The following is a 21,014-nucleotide window of genomic DNA, read 5'->3' as shown; positions in this document are numbered from 1 at the left end:
AGATAATTGATTGATTGAATTCATTAGTCGATAAAATAATCAATGGAAAATACAGACAGGACTTTATCAATGAATGGAAGCTAATAATCATTAGATATGGATAAAATTAAGGAAAAAATCTGGATAAATTATCGCTTCGTAAATGTAATTGCATGGGATATACCGGAAGTAACTTGACATTCGACCAATGAGGTCAATGCTCGTGAGAAGAGATTTGAGAAGAGGAAGGGCGCAAAGTTTAAATCCCTCGATCTGTGCATTACTCACATGCGCATGCCATGCATGCAGAACCGACACACCCCCAATCAACTTTTTCATGAGATTTAGAAAGTTTTGATGAATCATGACTAACCAACATTTTCAATTCATTCGGTAAGGTTTTATAATACTTCTTTTGGATCAGAAATGAAGCATTTTCACTCTCACATCTATCATATAGGCCCCGTTATATAGGCTTTATAATTTTTCTTTTGACCAAGAAAAAAATGGTTTGGTAGGTGCATAGTTTATGTAAGAAGATAAAAGTATCCCAATCACCAACGACACTAAAACTTCGTCCGTTCAAAATATAAGAAAATTTAGATATTTCAAAATTGAAATATAATCTGTACTCCTATAGATATCTATTCTATATCTATCTACCCTACATATACCTATCCATCTACCCTATATACCCAGGGGCCGCGGAACGGTTTTCAAAGTGGGGGGGGGGGGGCTGACCATGCAAAATATCACAATCATATGGTTATTTTTACGTTTTTGTACACGCTTCCGCGGCCCCTGCTAGCTACCTATCCATCCATCTGCCACGATGCGAGCATGCACGAAACGATAAAGAAGTGAATAAATGAATAAATAGTTCTTGGTAGATCATATGAATAACTATCTATCTATCTATAACAGTATCTATCTATCTATCGGCTATCTACGTATCTATCTATCTAACTATCTATCCATCCATACATCCATCCATCTCTCTATAATTATATCTATCATTGTTTGTTTGTTTGTTTGTTTGTTTGTTTGTTTTTATTTCCGAATCAGATAAAAAAATATACAATATACAAGAGAGATACATACAATAACGGAGGATCACCCAATTCAGCTGTATTTTCAAAATACTGCTGTTCTTCCTTGGGGTCCTACATCCATCATTGATGCGAGCATATACGTCAAACGATAAATGAATAGATATATATTAGAATTCTTGTACAAACGTGTGAGAGAAAGTATTTAGCATGCTTATAGGGACCATCGAGTATTAGATCAACCAAACATAAGAATGATTTCTAACAGTCTTCAGATTAGAATAGGATTTTGCCCTGAACTGCTGGCCTGGGGAAATTTATGTCAGAAATCAGCACATCTGACATTATTCTACAAAATGAATACAAATTTTTTTATGCGAATGGAAAAAAATAGGAGAAAATATGGATGGCAGATATACTTCTTGGTAGATCTATAAATTACTATCTATCTATCTCTCTGTCAGTCTGTCTGTCCGCTGTCTGTCTATCTTTCTATATATCTCTATATATACCATCCATCCATCCGTCCATCCATCTATATTTCTATCATTATGTGAGCATACGTCAAACGATAAATGAATGAATGAATATATATTAGAATTCTTGTAAAAACATTTGAATCTGGAGAGAAAGTAGCATGGTTAGGGACCACCGAGAATTAGATCAACCAAACATAAGAATGATTTTTAACAGTTTTCAGATTAGAATAGGATTTTGCCCTGAACTGCTGGCCTGGGGGAATTATCAGAAACTGAGAAATAATCAGCACATCTGACATTATTCTTCAAAATGAATACAAAATTATTTATGAGAATGGAAAAAAATAGTAGGAGAAAATATGGATGGCAAAATCGGAGAAGAATTTTTGTAAATGACATCACTATTTAAAAATGCATAAATTTTATTTAAATCTCAATAATTTGGCAATTGGTGAGGAGATTGTGACAAGTGTATTAAGGGATAGCTCTTGCAATTCGTCGTAGAAATATTAGGAATATACTGCCGTTGTTCATAATTTGTTTTACTATCTCTTTACACCCTTGTGGTGGTGATCAAAATACAATATTGATACATAACATATTGCCAAATATTTTCATGAAAGAAAAATAAAATTCGGAGTATTTTTATTTTGGAAAAGTCGACAAACTTATTATTTTGGAACAAATGAAGATGTTGTCCCTAGCAACATCATAATGACATCATATATATGAGTAATTTGAAATCGCTAATTTTGAAACATTCATAATTATCCGATCAATACCCTGCATGTGTCCGATTTTTTTCATACATTAATTTACTATATCCTGTTCAGTGACTTTTTATGATAGGTAATTGGGATTCCAATGTAATTATATTCAAAATCTATCAAAAAAGAGCCAACAATAGTGTAATTAAATAAATATATATGTATATAACAAAACATACTGTAGAAATATGAATGTATACACAGTATGCATATATACATATGTTTTGTTTTACACTGTTCTGAAACCAGTCTCGTGGCTCTTTTTTTTTTACCTTCAGATTCCTCTCTTTCTGATCTCTGCCCCCCCCCCCGAAATACATTTATCTTTTTCCCCCTTTTTATTTTATTTTCGTCACTTTTTCTACACTTTTCATTATACCTTTTCACTTCTCTCCACACCCCTTGTATTTTTTTCTCTTTCGTACTCTGTTTTTCTTTCTTCTTCTCTCCTTTCCCTTTCCTCTCTCTTCTACCCCTCCTCATCATTCCATTCACCCCTCTCTTATCTTCTTACTTTCTCTACCTTTCCTCGACTCTCTTCCCCTCTCTCCCATCTCCCTCTTTCTTTTTCATCTATGCAAGCCACTTTGCATTTTTCCACTTCTCTCAATTATCTACCATCATTTCCCATTAGTTTTTTATTTTACTTCTCTCCACACCCCTTGTACTTTTTTCTCTCTTTCATACTCTCTTTTTCTTTCTTCTTCTCCCCTTTCCTCTCCTCTCTTCTACCCCTCCTCATTTTTCCATTCACCCCTCTCTCTCTCTTATCTTCTTAGTCTCTACCTTCCCTCTTCCCTTTCATCTACTCAAGCCACTTTGCATTTTCCACTTCTCTCAATTATCTACCATCATTTCCCATTAGTTTTTTATTTCAGTCATTTTTATTTATTTTTGTTTTGTTTTACAAGTTGTAGGTACCTATGCATTTTTATGATAGTGTAATATTTTTTGTTGATCTATGTTTTTACTACAGTATGTTTGTATATTTTGTTTACTGGACCCCTCAAAAGAATAGCCTGTGGCTGAAGAGGGCCATCCAACCCACGAGCCGAGAATAAATAAATGAATAAATAAATAGTTAAATAAATTAATAAATAAATTAACAAATAAATGCATAAAGGAATGAATGAATAGATAGAAAAATAAATAAATATACACAAATAAATACTTGAATAAATGAGTAAATAGATGAATAAATAAACAAGATAAATAAATATTTCTAGAAACTGAAAGGACCAATATCAAGGGCAATTTCCTCCACAACACACCTCAATCTGGGCCCATTTCATAAACAGTTACAACTAATGTATATTTGCTATCATAGAAACTACAATGGAAACCTTGATATGTGATTGGCTGTTGAGTGATGTTACCATGGTAGTTGCAATAATAGCAAATTAATTTACAATGATTTTAACTCTTTATGAAACGGGACCCTGCATATTGTTTCATCAAACATCTTTCAAAATCAATTAATAACATTCCTTGTGTGAAATTAACATGTGTGCACTTAATTTGATTGGTTTAATCTGATTGGGCGGGGGTCAGCTAAATAAAAAGAAAAGAAAAACAAATCTTCATTGAGAGAAATGTATAAACATAACTTATCAAGGCACATAATAGTATAAAATTTCAAGGTTCATAAAGCAAGATCTAATTCCAGTGATAAAAAACCCAACATAATACACGCTATATTGTTTGAGATTCAGACAACTTACGTTTTATTCTTAAAATTTCCATATTGTTTACAAGGGATTTAAAAAATATCACGTTTTCAACATTTAATTTAGGTGTATTACATGTATACTGAAACATTTAACATGTAAGTATGCATCCTTCACAATGTTGCCCATACCATAAAATAACAAAAACAAGTACTTGTTAGAAAAAGAACTGCCCTCCAGGCAATTTAAAACTAAATGAATTTCTTTCAAATTTTCTTTTTAATGCAGTCAGATGGAGAACCAATTCCTCCTAACTTATCAATAATACAGATACATGTATGATGTGCTCATTAAGTAGGAAATAATAGTATACTATTGACTTGCCCCAAGGGGTATACCACAAATATATCCAAAAAGTAGTCTCATATTTTCCCTGAGTGTTCACAAGGAGGATCTGGTTCTCGGGAGAGGAATATATGTGGTATACCTCAAAATTAATTCCAGTCGATATTATCATTTCAAATTCTCATAATTGAAATCTGATTATCATTGAAATATATGGTGTCATTATAAAAGATTTTATCACGTATGGCAACAACCAGAAAAAAGACCATTAATTTTGGTAGGCTAATGAAATGCATTATCATCTTTATCACAATTTTTCATGATAATAGTTCAACAAATTTTACACAAAACGATCTGTTTTGATGATTGAATTATTTTCAGATATATTTTTATATTGAAAGTGAAAATGATAACAAGAACACTATTAATTATGCACCATCAAGTTAGTAAAACAATTATCGGGCCGGCATGATTTTTCAGCAAATCAAAGTTTCTGAACTACAATAAATATTGAAAAGGCATCCTCTATTAAACAATTTCAGTATGCACAATTGTTTTTCTGAAATAAAGTAACTCTCTTTACACAAATGCTAAATAACGCTATATACACTCAGTATATATACCTTTAGAAGTTTAATACTTTTATTAAAAGCCAAACTAGTTACATTTTTTCTGCCTACAACTGTCAGTTTTAGGTAAGTTGAATCATCATCCACAAAAAATGTCAAATTAATATCCTTCGTTCTCTATCTAGAAATATTCTATTCATTCCGAGGCGCATTGTTATTATTATCCCGGGTTTAGCTTGAGCTGCCTTTCAGCGATCATGCATTCAGGGAAATAATCCTGAAGGAAATTACGCCATGGCTGGGATTCGAACCCGCGACTCTCTGTTTCAAAGTCAGAAGACTAATCCACTGGGCCACAACGCTCCACGCTTTAAACATACAATTACATACAATTTAAATATACAATTTAAAGCAGCAGCCCAATATTCAGCATAATGTATTACATATATGACACAAACATGTATGTATGACCGTACAGTTTTGCTTCCAATATGACCTTTCAGTGTAGAGGCTGCATGGTACACCGTGTATTCTGTTGTAGGCATATGTATAAATGGCGGGAACCACTGTGTTCTACCTTACCGATTCCCTATCTCACAAAGAAGATCACCATGAGACAACTGGATTACTAGTTCTCATGAAATGTCCACTCATTTAAAAAAGCGTGTGATGAAGTATCGTGGTTCTGACAGGATCCCACTCCACCAAGATAACCTCCTTCAGGAAGATATTCATCAATATGCTGCTGTACTTGAATGTAAGGGGGTATATGGAGACCGAGTAGCTCAGTAGGATTCATTTCTTGAAGGTATGAAGCACCACATGCTCGAGCTGGGTAAGTTGTACCGACAGTCACTGAAAAGGTTCGTCAAATTTGTGTGATGGCATCATCAAACGTTAAGAGTGTGGTGGTTTCATGGTACACTAGGGTCACGTAATACAAAGGTTAGCGATTAATCATACGCTTGATTTTCACGATTGATCATGCATTGTAGTCAATGGAATCAATTGTAAAAAAATGTTCTATGATCATTGCTAAGCTTTGTGTTACGGGCATATGTTGGTCCTGATAAGGACCACCCATCAAACGTTTCACAATCATGAAAGTTAACCTGTCTCCGTCACAACAACTATGCCATCTTCAACAAAGATCTGGATCCCGTCTTTACAAAGAGTTGTGACTTATCCAATCAATATCAACTATATGGAAATCCATCATTGTCATAATTTTTTCTCCAGGAAATTCGCAAAGGAAGCATGCTGAATTATCAAGATGCAGATGAATATATGGATACACATCACATCTAGAAAACAGTTTGAACAAACATGTATTTTATATGTTGATAGTGCTGGCTTTCCATAGTTGTGGTTGATCTGATCAATCACATTTCTTTGCAAGACGGTGCCCCGATGAAGGTTGAAGCCCCCAAGTGAAAGTGTACCAAAAAACACAAGGTAATTGTGGCAAAAGAATGTTTTCTTTACATGTATGTTAATACCAACAGTCATGACCAAGTGCACTCAAATATTGGCTCACATGATAATGCACGATATAAGTGTGGTATATCATTAATACTTGAAAGTCTCTGTCTTTCTTTTTGCTTCAGTTTCAAGAGATTTACTTGACGCGGTATCTGTAAAAGTGCATGACTGTCCGACTGATGTTCCAGTTGAGAGTAACAGAGAGGATGTAGATGCAGAATAGTGTTACACACGGGGGGTACAGGAGCACAACAGTCCTCTTGAGAAATGGTAACGCTGCAAGGAAATTAAAGATACCATTAAAGATAAACTCCGGTATTCTTGTAGCCAAAGAATACAAAATGTTCACAGAATTTAACAAAACCTTATTAAAAAAAAAAAAAAATGAATAAATGATATCTGCTAAACGACTTTTCAGGAAAATGCACAATTATGGAGTATTGAGCAAATGAAGAGCAGAAAAATGATTGAAAATGCCCATCTGCATATAGTGTGGTCCCACATGTTGTTTCCTATGTTAGCTACACCAGAAAGCATACAAGGTATTATAATTTCAAGCAAACCTGAATTATTTTTTTATTAAACTTTGTTGTTCTAAATAAGCATCCTGGCATATGAGGAACACTTTAAGATTGCTTCCAACCATTTCCTATCAAATTTATAGATTTCTATACCTGAACTCAAACTTAGCTATAAATCTTAGTCAAGAAGTGTTACAAAAAATGTCTTAAACTTACAATTTTCTACATGAACATGGAAATATAATGTATGCATTACAGGTCAATTTCAATTTGGAAAAATCAGGAGATAAGATTTATAATGATCAGTCAGTAATATCAGGAAAAAAATATGTATATCTATATGACAAAGGGCTGTATGGGCAACCAAGCTCAAAATTTCCTCAGATTTCTAGTTGACGGAAGACAAGTGGCAGATTAAAGTTGCTGATCTTTGTTTCAAATTCAGGAGCAATGATAAATCAATGACAATAATGTTGGAAGGTTTATTATCAAATTTCCTTAATATCCCTTCTCCATTTAGGCTAACAAATTCAGCAGTCAGGGTATTTACTGTATGCAATTCATTCTTTGCTCAATCAATCATTTACAAATTGATTTATGCATCCTCTAAAATATGAAGTATATGTTTGATTATGTACATATATTAGAGTCAACATGCATTAGGAATGGGAATGGTCGTTGTCACAATTCTATCGCAGGACTGTTGTATGTGAGCAGTAAGTGAGGTATTAGAACTTTGTATAAATAAAAAAAAAAATCTTTTCATATTTGGCCAATATTGACATAACTCACCACTGTAACCGAGAAAAGTAATGTAGATATAGTATCCGATCGCAATGACCCACAGTGTGTCACCAAAGAATGTTGAAAGGAAAGAATCTCTATTAATAATTGCTGAAAGGCAAGAAAAAAAATATTTTGTTCATTACCGTAAATTAATGGATCCAATTTTTTAATGAAAACACATTTTTGCGAGAGTGATCACGAATTTCCTTGTTGACCATAGTAGATTGCGAGACAAATGAATACCCTCTAGCGATTATTTCATTCCGCAATAATGAACCTATTTAGTATAACTGAAAGTATGATAAATATATATATATATATACACCAAATAAAATAAATGTATAAATAAAGAAAAACAAATAACAGGAGGCAAAATGAAAATATGGGGGAGGCATTTTGCAATATGTTGGTTGGAAAATAAACATATAACATGACTGTCTTTTAGAATAGCAGTTGATATGAAATCCTGAAAACCATATGGAACAAGTCGTGTTTGACACAACTTTTGTGCTTTCTATGGCCTGAAATGGTTACTTGGGCCTGAAATCAGACTTAAACCTTAAAAGTGGCATCTCTGTTTAGTACATAGTACATAGTATCTATTAAAAGAACGATTGCATTCTGTCTCTCCATTGCCATCTTGGAATCAACAAATGTTGCATATGAATTATTCTTCTGAAAATGAAATATCACCCAACTTTCTATATAGTATCTTACTATAGCTGTAGAAGATATGTGGGTAAAATTCCTTTTGTCAAACTTACGCATGTAAAGAATGAGCTGAAACACATGAAGAATGATGAGAATGGGAAAGAAAGCATTGAGATGGACATCAAAAGCATAGCCCCATTCAACGTCTTGACCACGATGTGATATCAAAAGATATCTGTTTGTTATGAACCTAGAAAGCAAAGAAAAATAAATCATGAAGAACAGCATACGATTGATGAAACCACTTAAAAAAAAAAACTTTGATATAAGACACATATTGGCCTGGGAGTAAAACTTGAACCATCAAAGCATTCAGTCAGTTTACCAACTATCGGCAATTGAACACCAGTACTACTTTTTACGCTAATCGAATGTTTGCAAGATGTTGATTACTGATTTGAGACATTTGATTATCAAAAGAATTTGATTCCTTGAAAAGTTCTTCAATTACTGTGAGAGAAAGATATTTTCAGGAATATAATGATAATTGCGACCTTTGACCCCATGACCCTTGATTCTAATCAGATCATACCTCCAATATGCCTACATGAGCAAAGTTTGAATTTGATGCCTCAAATGGTTTTCCGGTTATCACAAGAACAGGATATTTCAACGTGACTTCGACCTCATGATCCCTAAATCTAAAGATCATTGTCACTCCAAAGAGAATCCTTGGACCAAGTTTTAAGATGACCCATACATAGTCCAAAAGTTCTATTATCTGTTCCATCCTTCCCTTCTCATAACATTCTTCTATGACCTCTTCCTTTCTTACCCAACCCTTAACTTTCCTCCTCTATTCCCAGCAAATTTCCATCTAACCATACACCATTCATCCCTTACCCAATAGTATTTTCTCGGTCCGGGGTGAGAGAGGTGTTTCACAAGATTTAAATGTAACTTAGTCGCACTTAAATTCCTAGTTGTGTGTGGTATAAAAGGCATAACCGCATTTGTCAAATTGTGCTCAGAGGATGCACTCTACTGCATACCAACCAATAAGATTGCACGTTACATATCATGTGCAGGTTGGCATTTAAGCATGACTCACAAAGTAACACTTTGTGAAATACCCCCCTGGTATTGCGTGCTTGATCATTATACATTACACAGGGTAGTGTTTCATGAAGAAAATAGTTGGTGACATCACTAACAACTCATTTTGAGCCAATCAGATACAAGGAACAGTCTGTGAAAATCACTGATTATTTGTTTCATGACATGTTCCCATATACACATTGAGCTTTGAGCAGTCATAGATTGTTAAAGTGCTTTTTAAATGCCAATTATTATTATAATTGTCATTATTATTATTATTATTACACAAAGCCGACCATCTTTCCCCTACGTATCAAAATGCCTATGATAACCAGGGTTGGCAATTTCCTGGGAAATTTAGATATTTCCCATCCAGGTAGGATATACTGGGAAAAACTTGTACATGCTTGGAACTATACAGGGATGTACAGAGAAATGATAGAATATGCTTGAGAAGCACCTGGGGAATACCTGAAAATATTCAAGAAAAATATTTTGTAGTATTTCCCAGCACTTCCAACTATTTCTGAGTTTCCTAAAAACTTATCGAGGTACCACGGGTATTTCCCGCTCCGGCCAACCCTGCTGATAACCAAGTGAGTATAAGCTTACCAGAGAGCTGTCGCGATACAGAGTCCAACGCCTATGCAGTCAATGCACACTACCCAGAGAAGAAACTTGAGGAATCCAACAAAATTTAAACCCAACACAAAGGCAAATCCTACAGAAGATGCTGCAAAAAGACATAAATAAGAAATTGTTATTAGTTTATCCTCACATGGCTTAAAAGTTAAAGGCCATAGATGCCACGTTGATTGCCCTAATGACCTTGATGATCCTTTGATTGGCCTTGGACATTTTTCAGGCCCTTCTTTATTTTAAACTTAATTGTGCTTAAATATATTGAAATGTGTCCTATGGAAAAGTAGCCCTGCCCAAATTATCCTTTTCTTTGGCGTCCCTTGGCATCACCTGTGACTGGGGGGTGAAAAGCAAACTGAATCACCTTGATCTGCGGGTCTCTCTTTAAAATATACTGATTGAGGGTGAGCAGATGGAACAGGTGCTCTACCGACTGAGCCAACTCGCCCCCATCGAATCATTACACAAATCGGCTGTTGCACATAGATATTTTAGCCAGCGCATGCTAACGTATGGTAAGCTGTTAGGGTTTTGTAAATTATTTAATCCTACCTCTTTCCATCAAGAATTGCCTTTCATAACAAAGTAAAACAATTTCTTGATACAAAGAATGTGATTCATTGATATTTTGTGTTGTTCAGAAAGGGAAATTCTTGATGGAATGCTTGATATCAATAAATAGGATTAAATGAGAGAATTAATGGCTTGCCATACATATGTTGGCATACACAAACTAAAACATCCTAGTAGGCATTTCTTAAAAATGTAAGTTATTACTCTTTCCTGTTCTAAATAATATCCCTATGTAACTGACTTATTACATGTTCCAGTCGGTGACATGACATTTGCACATGCAACAATTGTTCCAGGCTTAATTTCTTCTAAGATGTAAGGTTAGGGATAGGTTTGCAATAGGGTTTTATGTTAGGTTTAGGGCAAGGTATAGTATTAAACCCAGGGTTGAAGTTGGTCATTCGTTAAGTGTGTGGAATTTAGAGCGGAGAAATTGTCGCCAGAGCAAATGTCATGGAACCATTCCAGTCGTGCGTACACTGTAACTTTACAAAAAGGTTTCTGAAACACCCATCAGGTGTAACTTTCCCCTTACCAGACATTGGTGGGTTAACGATCACAATCAATGAAGCACAATCCTTCAAAACAGGACTTACCACATAGGCAGACACTCAGAAGGACAAGGAAAGCTGGATCATCCCGAGCAAATTGGTTCTTGGTTTCTGCAAATACAAAAGAAAAAAAACCTAGATTTTTTCCCCAGAAAACCCAACTAAAGCTAAGGAGACTGATTAAACAAAAAAAAACTGAAAACTACAAAGCACAATAATGCAAGCATTTCTTGCATTTTTACCTCTTTCCAACCTAGCATTTTGCTTGAGAAAACTCATATTAACTTAGCTCAGAACTCTCTTTCTTGACTAATTTACTGGCATTTTGATTTGATATGTCTGTCTGGTCAAGTTCCCTTTACAAAAAAAAAAATTAAGATGTCATTTTCCAATATACCATGCAAACAGTACATGTTGATAACAGACCTGCCAACCTCTGGGAATGAAAAAGTGTATTCTGTGATAAAAAGAGTGTATTTTACCCAACAAAAGTGTATTTCATAATTAAATGCGTGGCACACTCGCTCATGGCGGCGCTCAAGCTGCATGCAAGCTAAAATGCGCACTGCTCTTGCAGATGAAAAAAAAAAACATTTAAACATGTGTATATCTCACCCTGGTTTTTCTGTACTATACAGACAAAATGATTGAAAAAAAAACAAGTTGCCTGAAATAACATTGATCTAATAACCATATTTGTGTAAGTTTTATGAAATAGAGACATATAGAGATGATTTTTCTCTATAAATTACGATTTTGTAAAAAAAATTTTTTTACAAAAATGTATTTTTGAAAAGAAAAAACGTACTGCCGTATTTTGGTTGCAAATACGTACTAAATACGCCAAAAACGTATTGGTTGGCAGGTCTGTGATAGCATTTTGGTAGAAACAATTTATGAAAAATAATCAAGAATTCAAATGATTCAGGGCCTTAGCGCATCACAAATTACCATCATATTATCTTAACCATAATGGTAATTACCATGGTAACAGGGTCAATAACCAATTAAAATCATCGTCCCATGGTAGTTATCATAATGGAAGTCATGTTTATGGAAATCACTCACTCATACTTACGTTTTCTGTACTGAAAATTGCGGTATCTATAGAATGAAACAGAAAGAAACAAGATGTGAAAAAGAATTATAGATTATACATAAAAGTCCACATTGAAATAATTTTCAATTTTCATGATTTCGAATTTTTCTCTCTTCTTTTTTTGTTTATGATCTCTACATTGAAGACTAATCTTCTTATGTTTAAAGCTTAAGTTACATGTAAATTATTTCAAAGACACATGCCTTTTCTTGACCCCCCAAAAATGCAAGTAATTGGCATTGGAATTTTTTGTATGCTATGCCATTCTTGCGCTAACACAATAAAAAGACACATGCTGATGCAAAAATAACAATCATTAGGCTCTACTTATGTAACATACGGTACATGTTGCAGTTGGGTTTTTTTCATTAAAATTTTCACAACTTTTTTGTCCTTTTCCTTCCACTTTCATTAAAAACATTTCAACTGATATCAAAACAAATGCCTGAAAAAATGTATAATATGAAATACATGTACAGGTAGAGTGGCATACCGGTAAGCCACCCTTCCACTAGTTTACTATTCGTCCATGTCAAAGCAATTTTGTAGACCCCAGATTATTCAAACTTTGTGTTACATACTTCTCCTGAGTTGAATTTCTCCAAAGTCAAAAAGATTTCTGTCAACCCCCAAAAATGGGCTTGGGCAAAGTTTACCTTCATATTGTATTTATTTTGAAACTAAGTTGAGAAAAACATGATTAATTTACTAAAAGTCATCCGCTTCCCGCAAGAAGGGACTTAGTAATTTTTATGATAATTTTTTTTTCAAATATTGAAAGATTAATTCATAGGCTATTCAATTAGGCAAAAACATATTTAAAAATTTCAAGTAAAACTAAAAATATCAGAAAACTATAAGGGCATTAAAAAAATAATCATAAAAATTTCCCTTTCCCTAAGTCCCTTATGGCTGGGTCAAGCACTGTGTGTCATTTTTTTTCATGTGTATGTACTGTACCTGACAGTGCAAATTGAAGTGAATGTGGATTCTGTAGGGCTCTTTTTTATTATTATTTCAAGGGCTCTTTTAAGCATATCCGAGGCAAATTCATCAGAGACCCAGTGTAATTTTACCCCAGCCCGACAGAGTGTCTGAAAATCAAAAAGAAAATAGCTTACACTTTCTGAGGAGCCACCAGAAGATAGATCATCTGCCACATGGCAAACTCAAAGTCCATCTGACGGAAGCGTAGGATGCGGCGCAGATACTTGTGGCGTTTGGCCTGGGCGGTCATGCGGGCCTCATTACGGGGTGAAGTCGGCCCTATCCCCGTTGGGCTGGTCGGAGGGGATGAGTGAGGGGAATGGGTGGTGATCACACTGGAAAGCATCTTTTATCCACTCGCAGAACTGATTGACCAATGACCTTCACTACAGCAATGTCACACAAAAAAAGTGTGCGTCTTTGTGAGCGAGTGTGAGAGAAAGAGAAACAATGATTGAGGCATTTCATTCAATCAAATTCAGACTCGTATGGGTAAACATTCTAATTCAAATGTCATATGGAACTAAGAACAATATGTACAGAAAGATTGGAAGTGCTTCTAAGGTTTTATACAGGTAGGAGTTGTACGAATGAAAACACATGACATTGCTCAAAACATCATTTTACCTGAAACTTTCTTATCATTCTAAAAATGAACGGGCAACAGCATCTCACTTTGCAGGTTTTGGTATAGAGAATTTAGAGATTAACATGAAATACATGTAGGCCACGAGTGACAAGTGTATTTTGTTAGTGAAAAAAGTGGCATCGAGCCATCGAGTTTGGCAACTAATTCAGCTGACCTTTTTAAAAGAATATTTGGCCACAAGAAAGTTCTGTTTATGAAATTTCCTATTTTCATTGTGCAATTATCAAAATGCCCTAATTATGTTTAAAAATAAAAGGGCAATATTGCCCCCTAACATTTTCTCACTCTTCTAATTTAATATGTTCTTACGATACCCAGTCTCACTCAAAACTCCATTATCCAAAAGTGCTAAAGCAAAAGTCGTTAATATTAATTATACATTTGACAGGACTTAGAATATGGAATTCTCTTAATAATATTACAACGTGCAATAGTGTCGGTTCATTCAAATATAAAATGAAACTCAACCTACTTTCGGTTTCTGGGCCCAGTTGCATCCAATGGTAACTTCCCTGATATCCTTGATCCTGATTGGCTGATTAGCGTTATTATTATTAACATGGCAATTAGCATGCCATTGGATTGAAGAGTCAATATAATAGTAACTTTGGCAACGGGGCCTGGATATCACTGATAAAGTTGCTTAACTAAGTGTAAATTTCATTTTGCAGCCTTCCCCCCCCCCCTTAACCCTTGCTCTTTTTTCCTATTTACATTGTGTTTTATTGATAGCAGTGTTTTGTATATTTCTATAGTCTAAGAATAGGTTTCTTAGATTTTAAATAGAATGACATTATTCTACGAAACTTGCCGAACGATATGAATCAAATTTTCACTAATATTCCTAAAATACATTAAAGCGCTGATTTCTCTTCTCGTTGACTGACTTTTTTGTATACTCGCATTTTCTGAATTTTTCTTCTAAAGAGGGCAGGCGATTCATATTCATATCAAAGACACAAATACAAGGGAAAGACTAGGCACTAAAATTATTTTACACGTAAATCAATGCAAAGCTTTACGCGAAGTCGGCAAAGTGTCCAACCTTATATTGTATAGACTTTGGTGGAACGTTTGTTGACAAACGAACGGTAGCTTGCACTGCTGGCTTCATTCAAGGCACGTAGAATTTTCTATTTTTGTTTCATGTGTCATCGCTTTGAATGTTTTCCAAAAAGTTTTATTGTCAGCAATAATAACCTTAAACTACATTTTTTAAGTTATTGCATTTATTGGTGTCCATATTTCATCAATCATCTGATCATAGGAATTGCGCATACAATGAATTTAGATAAGATATTGATGAGCTGACTTAAGGTTGTGAATTGTATTAGCGCCACCATCAAGCTTCCTTTTCCGTGGATAAGACATGCGAAGCCACTATCCAGGCCGGGCCCGAGGTAAGCAATTTTTCTCTTTTTATGTGCTTTTAATTTTGCCTCCGACGAAGATTCTGCTAGGATCGAAAGCTTAGGCCCCTTTTTGACTTTCCTTTTAATTTTATATGAAAAAATAATTGTAAAAATAAAAACGGATAGCCACTCGGTGGAATTCGGAAACAGCCCAAATAGATAGCGGAACGAGTTTTGGCAAACATTATTGAATTCTGAACATAAGTTATTTGTCTTAAGTCGAAGCGATGACCGATGTTAAAGGACAAGTCCACCCCAATAAAATGGTGATTTGAAAAAGAGGAAAAAAATCGAACAAGCAAAACACTGAAAATTTCATCAAAATCGGATGTAAAATAAGAAAGTTATGACATTTTAAATTTTCGCTTAATTTCACAAAACAGTTATATGCACATCCTTGTCGGTATGTAAATTGGTAGACTGATGACGACGTCACCCACCATTTCTTTTGTATTTTAGTATATGAAATATGAAATATTCTAATTTTCTCCTCTTTGTCAAGTGAAACAAAGTTTTATTTCCCCCTGAACATGTGGAATTACCATTATTTTAAATTTATTGTTAAGTCCTTATTGTAAAATCTGTAAAAATTGAAATATTATTTTATTCAATCAATAAAAAATAAAAGAAATAGTGAGTGATGGACATCATCGACTCGCTCATTTGCATATCGCTGAGTTGTGCATTTAACCATTTTGTGAAAAATAAGCGAAACTTAAAAATGTCATAACTTTCTTATTTTACATCCGATTTCGTTGAAATTTGCAGCGTTATGTTTGTTTGATTTTTCTCTATCGATTCAAATCAACAATTTTCTGGGGTGGACTTGACCTTTAACCGACGGCGACAGCCGACTAGCCTAGGTCTAGGACTAGGCCTAACTTTTTAGGTGAAACCACGTTAGTACCGGCAGCGGTACTCGTAGTAGGGAGTTTGGTGACTTTTTGAAATCTTGAAGAATCCCAACAAATTTGATATCATTGGAAAGCTTGTGAAATAAGAAAAATAATGGTGCTTCATTCAACTCATTTTCTGATATATTGAGTGAGATATTCCAATTTACAGGGGAAAATATGCAGATTTTGTTCTGTCAAAAAAAATATTAAAGGCTTGTTTGAGTTGGGGAGACAGTTGCTTTTTGAAATCTTGAAGGAAATCCCAACAAATTTGGTACCATTGGAAAGCTTTTGAAATAAGAAAAAGAATGGTGCATAAATCAACTCATGATGTCAAATATTGACAGAGATATTTCTGTTTAAATGGGAGAATGTGCAGATTTTTTTACAGCAAAAAGTAGATTTTCATAACTTACACATAATGCAATGAATGGGACTGTGTAATACTTTTTTTAAAAGTGCAATGCGCTGCTATGCGGGGCAAGGCATGCCCTTGAATTATACATCATTTTATTCATACTACTTCAAAGTATCTCATGGTATAGCCATAGGTTTCTATAGGGTTTTTCCTCCTTTAATGGCTTCACATGGCTTCATATTTGTTTTATACATCATGGGACGGGTGTATGGTAGGGGGTCCTAAAGCTACGCACCACTCATCGCGCATGTAGTTTTTATGGCAAATGCGCACTCTGTGTGTGGAACTGTGACTGCAGAGTGACGAACGATTCCTATTCAATTTTTTCAACAGAGGCTGCAGTAAATCTCTAAATGCAGAGAAAACCAACAACTGTTTGGAATTTTGGAGTTATATTCACTTTAATTTTATTTTATCCTATAATAATTTGAATATATTTTAGAAATTGAGGCACAGGAAATACTATTTTTGCATGATAAATCGAGTGCGTAGCTTTAGGACCCCTTCTACATCGGGCGGCGAAATCAAGAGGTGTTCGGAAAACACGGCGGGATTTTCGAATTAGTGAGTTTTGCGATATTTTCTTCTTGGTTAACGATCTTTAGAATGTTTGCCACAAATTATTGAAAGATAATTTGTTGAAATATTAAAATTGGGATACTTTTTATTGTTTGAAAACAAAGTGCGTAGCTTTAGGTCCCCCCATCATACAGACAGATATGTCTGTACAACCGTCCCGGCTACCTCAGGCGATGTTCGTGCAGGCTCCACTCCACTTCACTACCGCTACACTACGCTCCACCTACCCGAACATCGGGACAGTGAACTAGATCGGATATTCCGAGTCATAAAAGGTGGGATGGCAATCATGGTTATCGTAAAAATTGAAGAAAAAAAATGTAAAGAGGGATATGAATGACTTAATATCTTACTTTACACCCGTATTTCACTCCGTGTCCATCCTGCGGTTATACTCAAAATTGGTGATTTTGGGCCAGTATCCTTTTCCTCACACGTATTATTCACGGCCGATTTCAAAACATCGCATGCGATCGGTCGCTGATCGATCGCGATCGCATGCGATGTTTTGAAATCGGCCGTGAATAATACATGTGTGAGGAAAAAGATACTGGCCCAAAATCACCAATTTTGAGGATAACCGGAGGATGGACACGGAGTGAAATACGGGTGTAAAGTAAGATATTAAGTCATTCATATCCCTCTTTATATTTTTTTTCTTTAATTTTTACGATAACCATGATTGCCATCCCACCTTTTATGACTCGGAATATCCGATCTAGTTCACTGTCCCGATGTTCGGGTAGGTGGAGCGTAGTGTAGCGGTAGTGAAGTGGAGTGGAGCCTGCACGAACATCGCCTGAGGTACCGTCCAGGCTAGACAGGAATAACCGTCGTTTCTGGGGATTTATTCAACAATTTCTGACATTTTACTGTAATCCCCATTTACCGACGGTAGGGTGTACGTGTGGGCTCGCATGTGTTCTCATTCCCTCCCTTTTGTCAATTCACAGTCCAAAGTTTGATGTAATTTTACACATCAAATTTACAATCTAAGGATGTATAAACAACAAACTTTTAAAACTTGATATTTCAATGTTTAAATACTTTAAACGATATAGATGAAAAAGGCATGAAAAATATACTTTACCGATGTTTAATTGGGTTGAACACGATAAAAATGGTCAAAATGGCAGCCAAACTATAAAATATTTACAAACGAACGTCAACAATCACGAATGTGATATCAATATTGCTTTCGATATTATACGATCTGCTCCATATATGCGAACGAAACCGAAGATAAACGATACTAGTTATACTAGTACTAGTTATAATCGCGATATATCGATTCGAGACATTAAGTTAATAACGATAATGACGTCATTCAAGATGGCAACTTGCAAGAAAAACCGTCAGGTCAGGTGAAAATGTCTTAGATGACAGATTTCTCAATCATCCAGAGGATTTTTTTCAATAACTCCGGCCCAAGGTATGCAATTACTTAAGTTATTTATATTTCCCTGATAATGGAAACCATGAAACTTTCAATTTTGCTTAAAAAACAGTTTTAAATCGCGATCTATAAAACGCTAATTCACTATACGTTGGCTGTAGGTACGGGGCCCCATCCCCTTCAGTCTATGTATGGTGAGTGGAGCCAACGTAGTTCAGCGGAACAACCAAAATACAGAGACTGAAGCTTTTGGTCTACGTCCAGGCATGATACTAATTACCTCAAGTGATGTTCGTGCAGGCTCCACTCCACTTCACTACCGCTACACTATGCTCCACCTACCCGAACATCAAGACAGTGAACTGTTTGGATACCCCCGAGTGGCAAAGGTGGGAAAAAATGCACATTTTTTGTTTTAAAAAAATTTAAAAAAGACATTGACAATAAAAAAAAGCTTAATTTCTTACTATTCGCCCTTATTTCACTCCGTGTCCATCCTCCGGTCAACCTCAAAATTGGTGATTTTGGCCAGTATCTAATTCCTCGCACGTATTATTCACGGCCGATTTCAAAACATGGCACGCCAGGGTCGCAGCCTCAAACAGCATGAATATTTATATTATATTGGATGGCTCAGAATGGAATACCAGAAATATTCCAAGAGTTTAAAAAAATGTATTACGATTGTAAAATATTTTTTTAAACTCTTGGAATATTTCTGCTATTCCATTCCGAGCCATCAAATGTATCCGAACAGTTCACTGTCTTGATGTTCGGGTAGGTGGAGCATAGTGTAGCGGTAGTGAAGTGGAGTGGAGCCTGCACATCACTTGAGGTAGATACTAATTAATGATCTAATCTAATGTCTATAAATTAAAGTATAGGCCTATAAATTCTGAAACTTTGAAAGTGGCATTTTCACCGAACTCCCTACTCGTAGTGCGAGGTTAATATCATGAATATACATGATATACCGGTACCATACGTACTAACCTCGCAATACGTGTGAGTGAAGTAGACCAAACATTTGCAGAATAGGCATTTGCCAGGCGTAATCACAAAAATGTGAAATATTCCATTGAACTTGTGTACAAAATAGTCTCATGCGACGCACGCGTAGAAATCAAACACTGTCACAAATTCACACGAAGTGTGTGTCGTAAGTCGTGTCTTACTTTTTAGCTCAGCGAAATAAAATTAAAAACACTGGTCATTTCTTACCACCTGTCTTCTAATAACTTGTAAACCTAACAGTTAGATTGGTTGAAACGTCATCTTGCGCAGGCAAAGTGAGTTAGGGCTTTTTTGGCGACTCAGAGCAGAGCTCAACTCTCTTAGGTGATCCCTCCGGCTCCAGATCCACTGACACTGTTAATCAATATTTTGGACCTCTCGCTCGCAGCAAGTTAAACGGTACATACGGTACAATACGCTATATACGTGGAACAATTTACGCGATCGGGGGACAGGTATACCCGGTATACGGTATAGGCATGGACCCGGTTGAGACTATATTGGCGTCGATCCGGCAGGTCATTAATATTCATGAGCTTAGAGATCTCGTTCGACCGATTATTAGGTAATCGCGGGTGCGCCTCACCACTTACAACTATACCCTATCAAGTGCAGTTATACTGGCGTAAATCCAGCAAAATCCGGCAGTTTTTATGGAATTAACCAAAATAATGACAATGAACCCAAATCAAAGTGTAGGTTTGTCCAACTTGATGGAAAAGACAGCATGGAGCTAGTAAAGCAGAAACCATTCATGGAAAAAGATTCACAACTTGTATTTTCAATTCCCCCATCATCATGATCATGTCAATGTCCATAAAACTGGCGTCGATTCAGCATCTTTGGCGCTAATCCGACAGTTTTTATGGAATTAACCAAAAATAATGACAATGAACCCAAATCAAAGTGTTGGTTTGTCCAACTTGATGGAAAAGACAGCATGGAGCTAGAGCAGAAATCATTTGTGGAAAAAGATTCACAACTTGTATTTTCAATTCCCCATTCATATCAATGTGCATAAAACTGGCGTCGATTCAGCATCTTTGGCGCAAACCCGGCAGTTTTTATGGAATTAACCAAAATAATGACAATGAACCCAAATCAAAGTAATTGTCCAACTTGATTGAAAAGACAGCATGGAGCTAGTAATAATTAAAGCAGAAATCATTTATGAAAAAAGATTGACAACTTGTATTTTCAATTCCCCCATCATCATGATCATGTCAATGTGCATTAAAACTGGCGTCGATTCAGCATCTTTGGTGCTAATCCGGCAGTTTTTATGGAATTAACCAAAAAATGACAAGGAACCCAATTCAAAGTGTTGGTTTGTCCAACTTGAGTAAAAAAAGACAACATGGAGCTACTAAAGTAGAAATCATTAATGGAAAAAGATTCACAACTT

General features: G+C 35.4%; 1 protein-coding gene across 2 annotated transcripts; it reads right to left on the bottom strand.

Annotated features, from left to right (window-relative positions):
- Nucleotides 1-3,442: 3,442 nt before the first annotated feature.
- Nucleotides 3,443-20,108, bottom strand: LOC129260950 (protein unc-50 homolog). Of its 2 annotated transcripts, XM_064114193.1 has the most exons (9): nucleotides 19,817-20,108; nucleotides 14,367-14,429; nucleotides 13,380-13,663; nucleotides 12,238-12,263; nucleotides 11,205-11,270; nucleotides 10,006-10,126; nucleotides 8,409-8,545; nucleotides 7,651-7,752; nucleotides 3,443-6,613 (listed from the first exon to the last, which is right to left on the bottom strand). In XM_064114193.1, the coding sequence occupies exons 3-9, from the start codon at nucleotides 13,589-13,591 to the stop codon at nucleotides 6,474-6,476; spliced, it is 804 nt and encodes a 267-aa protein (XP_063970263.1). In that variant the 5' UTR covers nucleotides 13,592-13,663; nucleotides 14,367-14,429; nucleotides 19,817-20,108; the 3' UTR covers nucleotides 3,443-6,473. The 2 variants fall into 2 exon arrangements, with proteins under 2 accessions (XP_063970263.1, XP_054754937.1); XM_054898962.2 differs by lacking the exon at nucleotides 14,367-14,429 and having other exon boundaries at nucleotides 19,817-20,042.
- Nucleotides 20,109-21,014: the final 906 nt, after the last annotated feature.

The sequence above is a fragment of the Lytechinus pictus genome, unplaced genomic scaffold (assembly GCF_037042905.1).
Source record: "Lytechinus pictus isolate F3 Inbred unplaced genomic scaffold, Lp3.0 scaffold_19, whole genome shotgun sequence".
In the NCBI taxonomy this organism is placed as follows: Eukaryota; Metazoa; Echinodermata; class Echinoidea; order Temnopleuroida; family Toxopneustidae; genus Lytechinus; species Lytechinus pictus.
This window is presented reverse-complemented; position numbering and strand designations above follow the sequence as displayed.

Coding starts and splice junctions, on each gene's coding strand:
- LOC129260950 (XM_064114193.1), bottom strand. CDS start 13,591: ATGCTTTCCAGTGTGATCACCACCCATTCCCCTCACTCATCCCCTCCG. Junction 12,264..13,379: donor CTGGTGGCTCCTCAGAAAGT/GTAAGCTATTTT, acceptor TTCATTCTATAG/ATACCGCAATTTTCAGTACA. Junction 6,614..7,650: donor TACTTTTCTCGGTTACAGTG/GTGAGTTATGTC, acceptor ATTTCCTTGCAG/CGTTACCATTTCTCAAGAGG.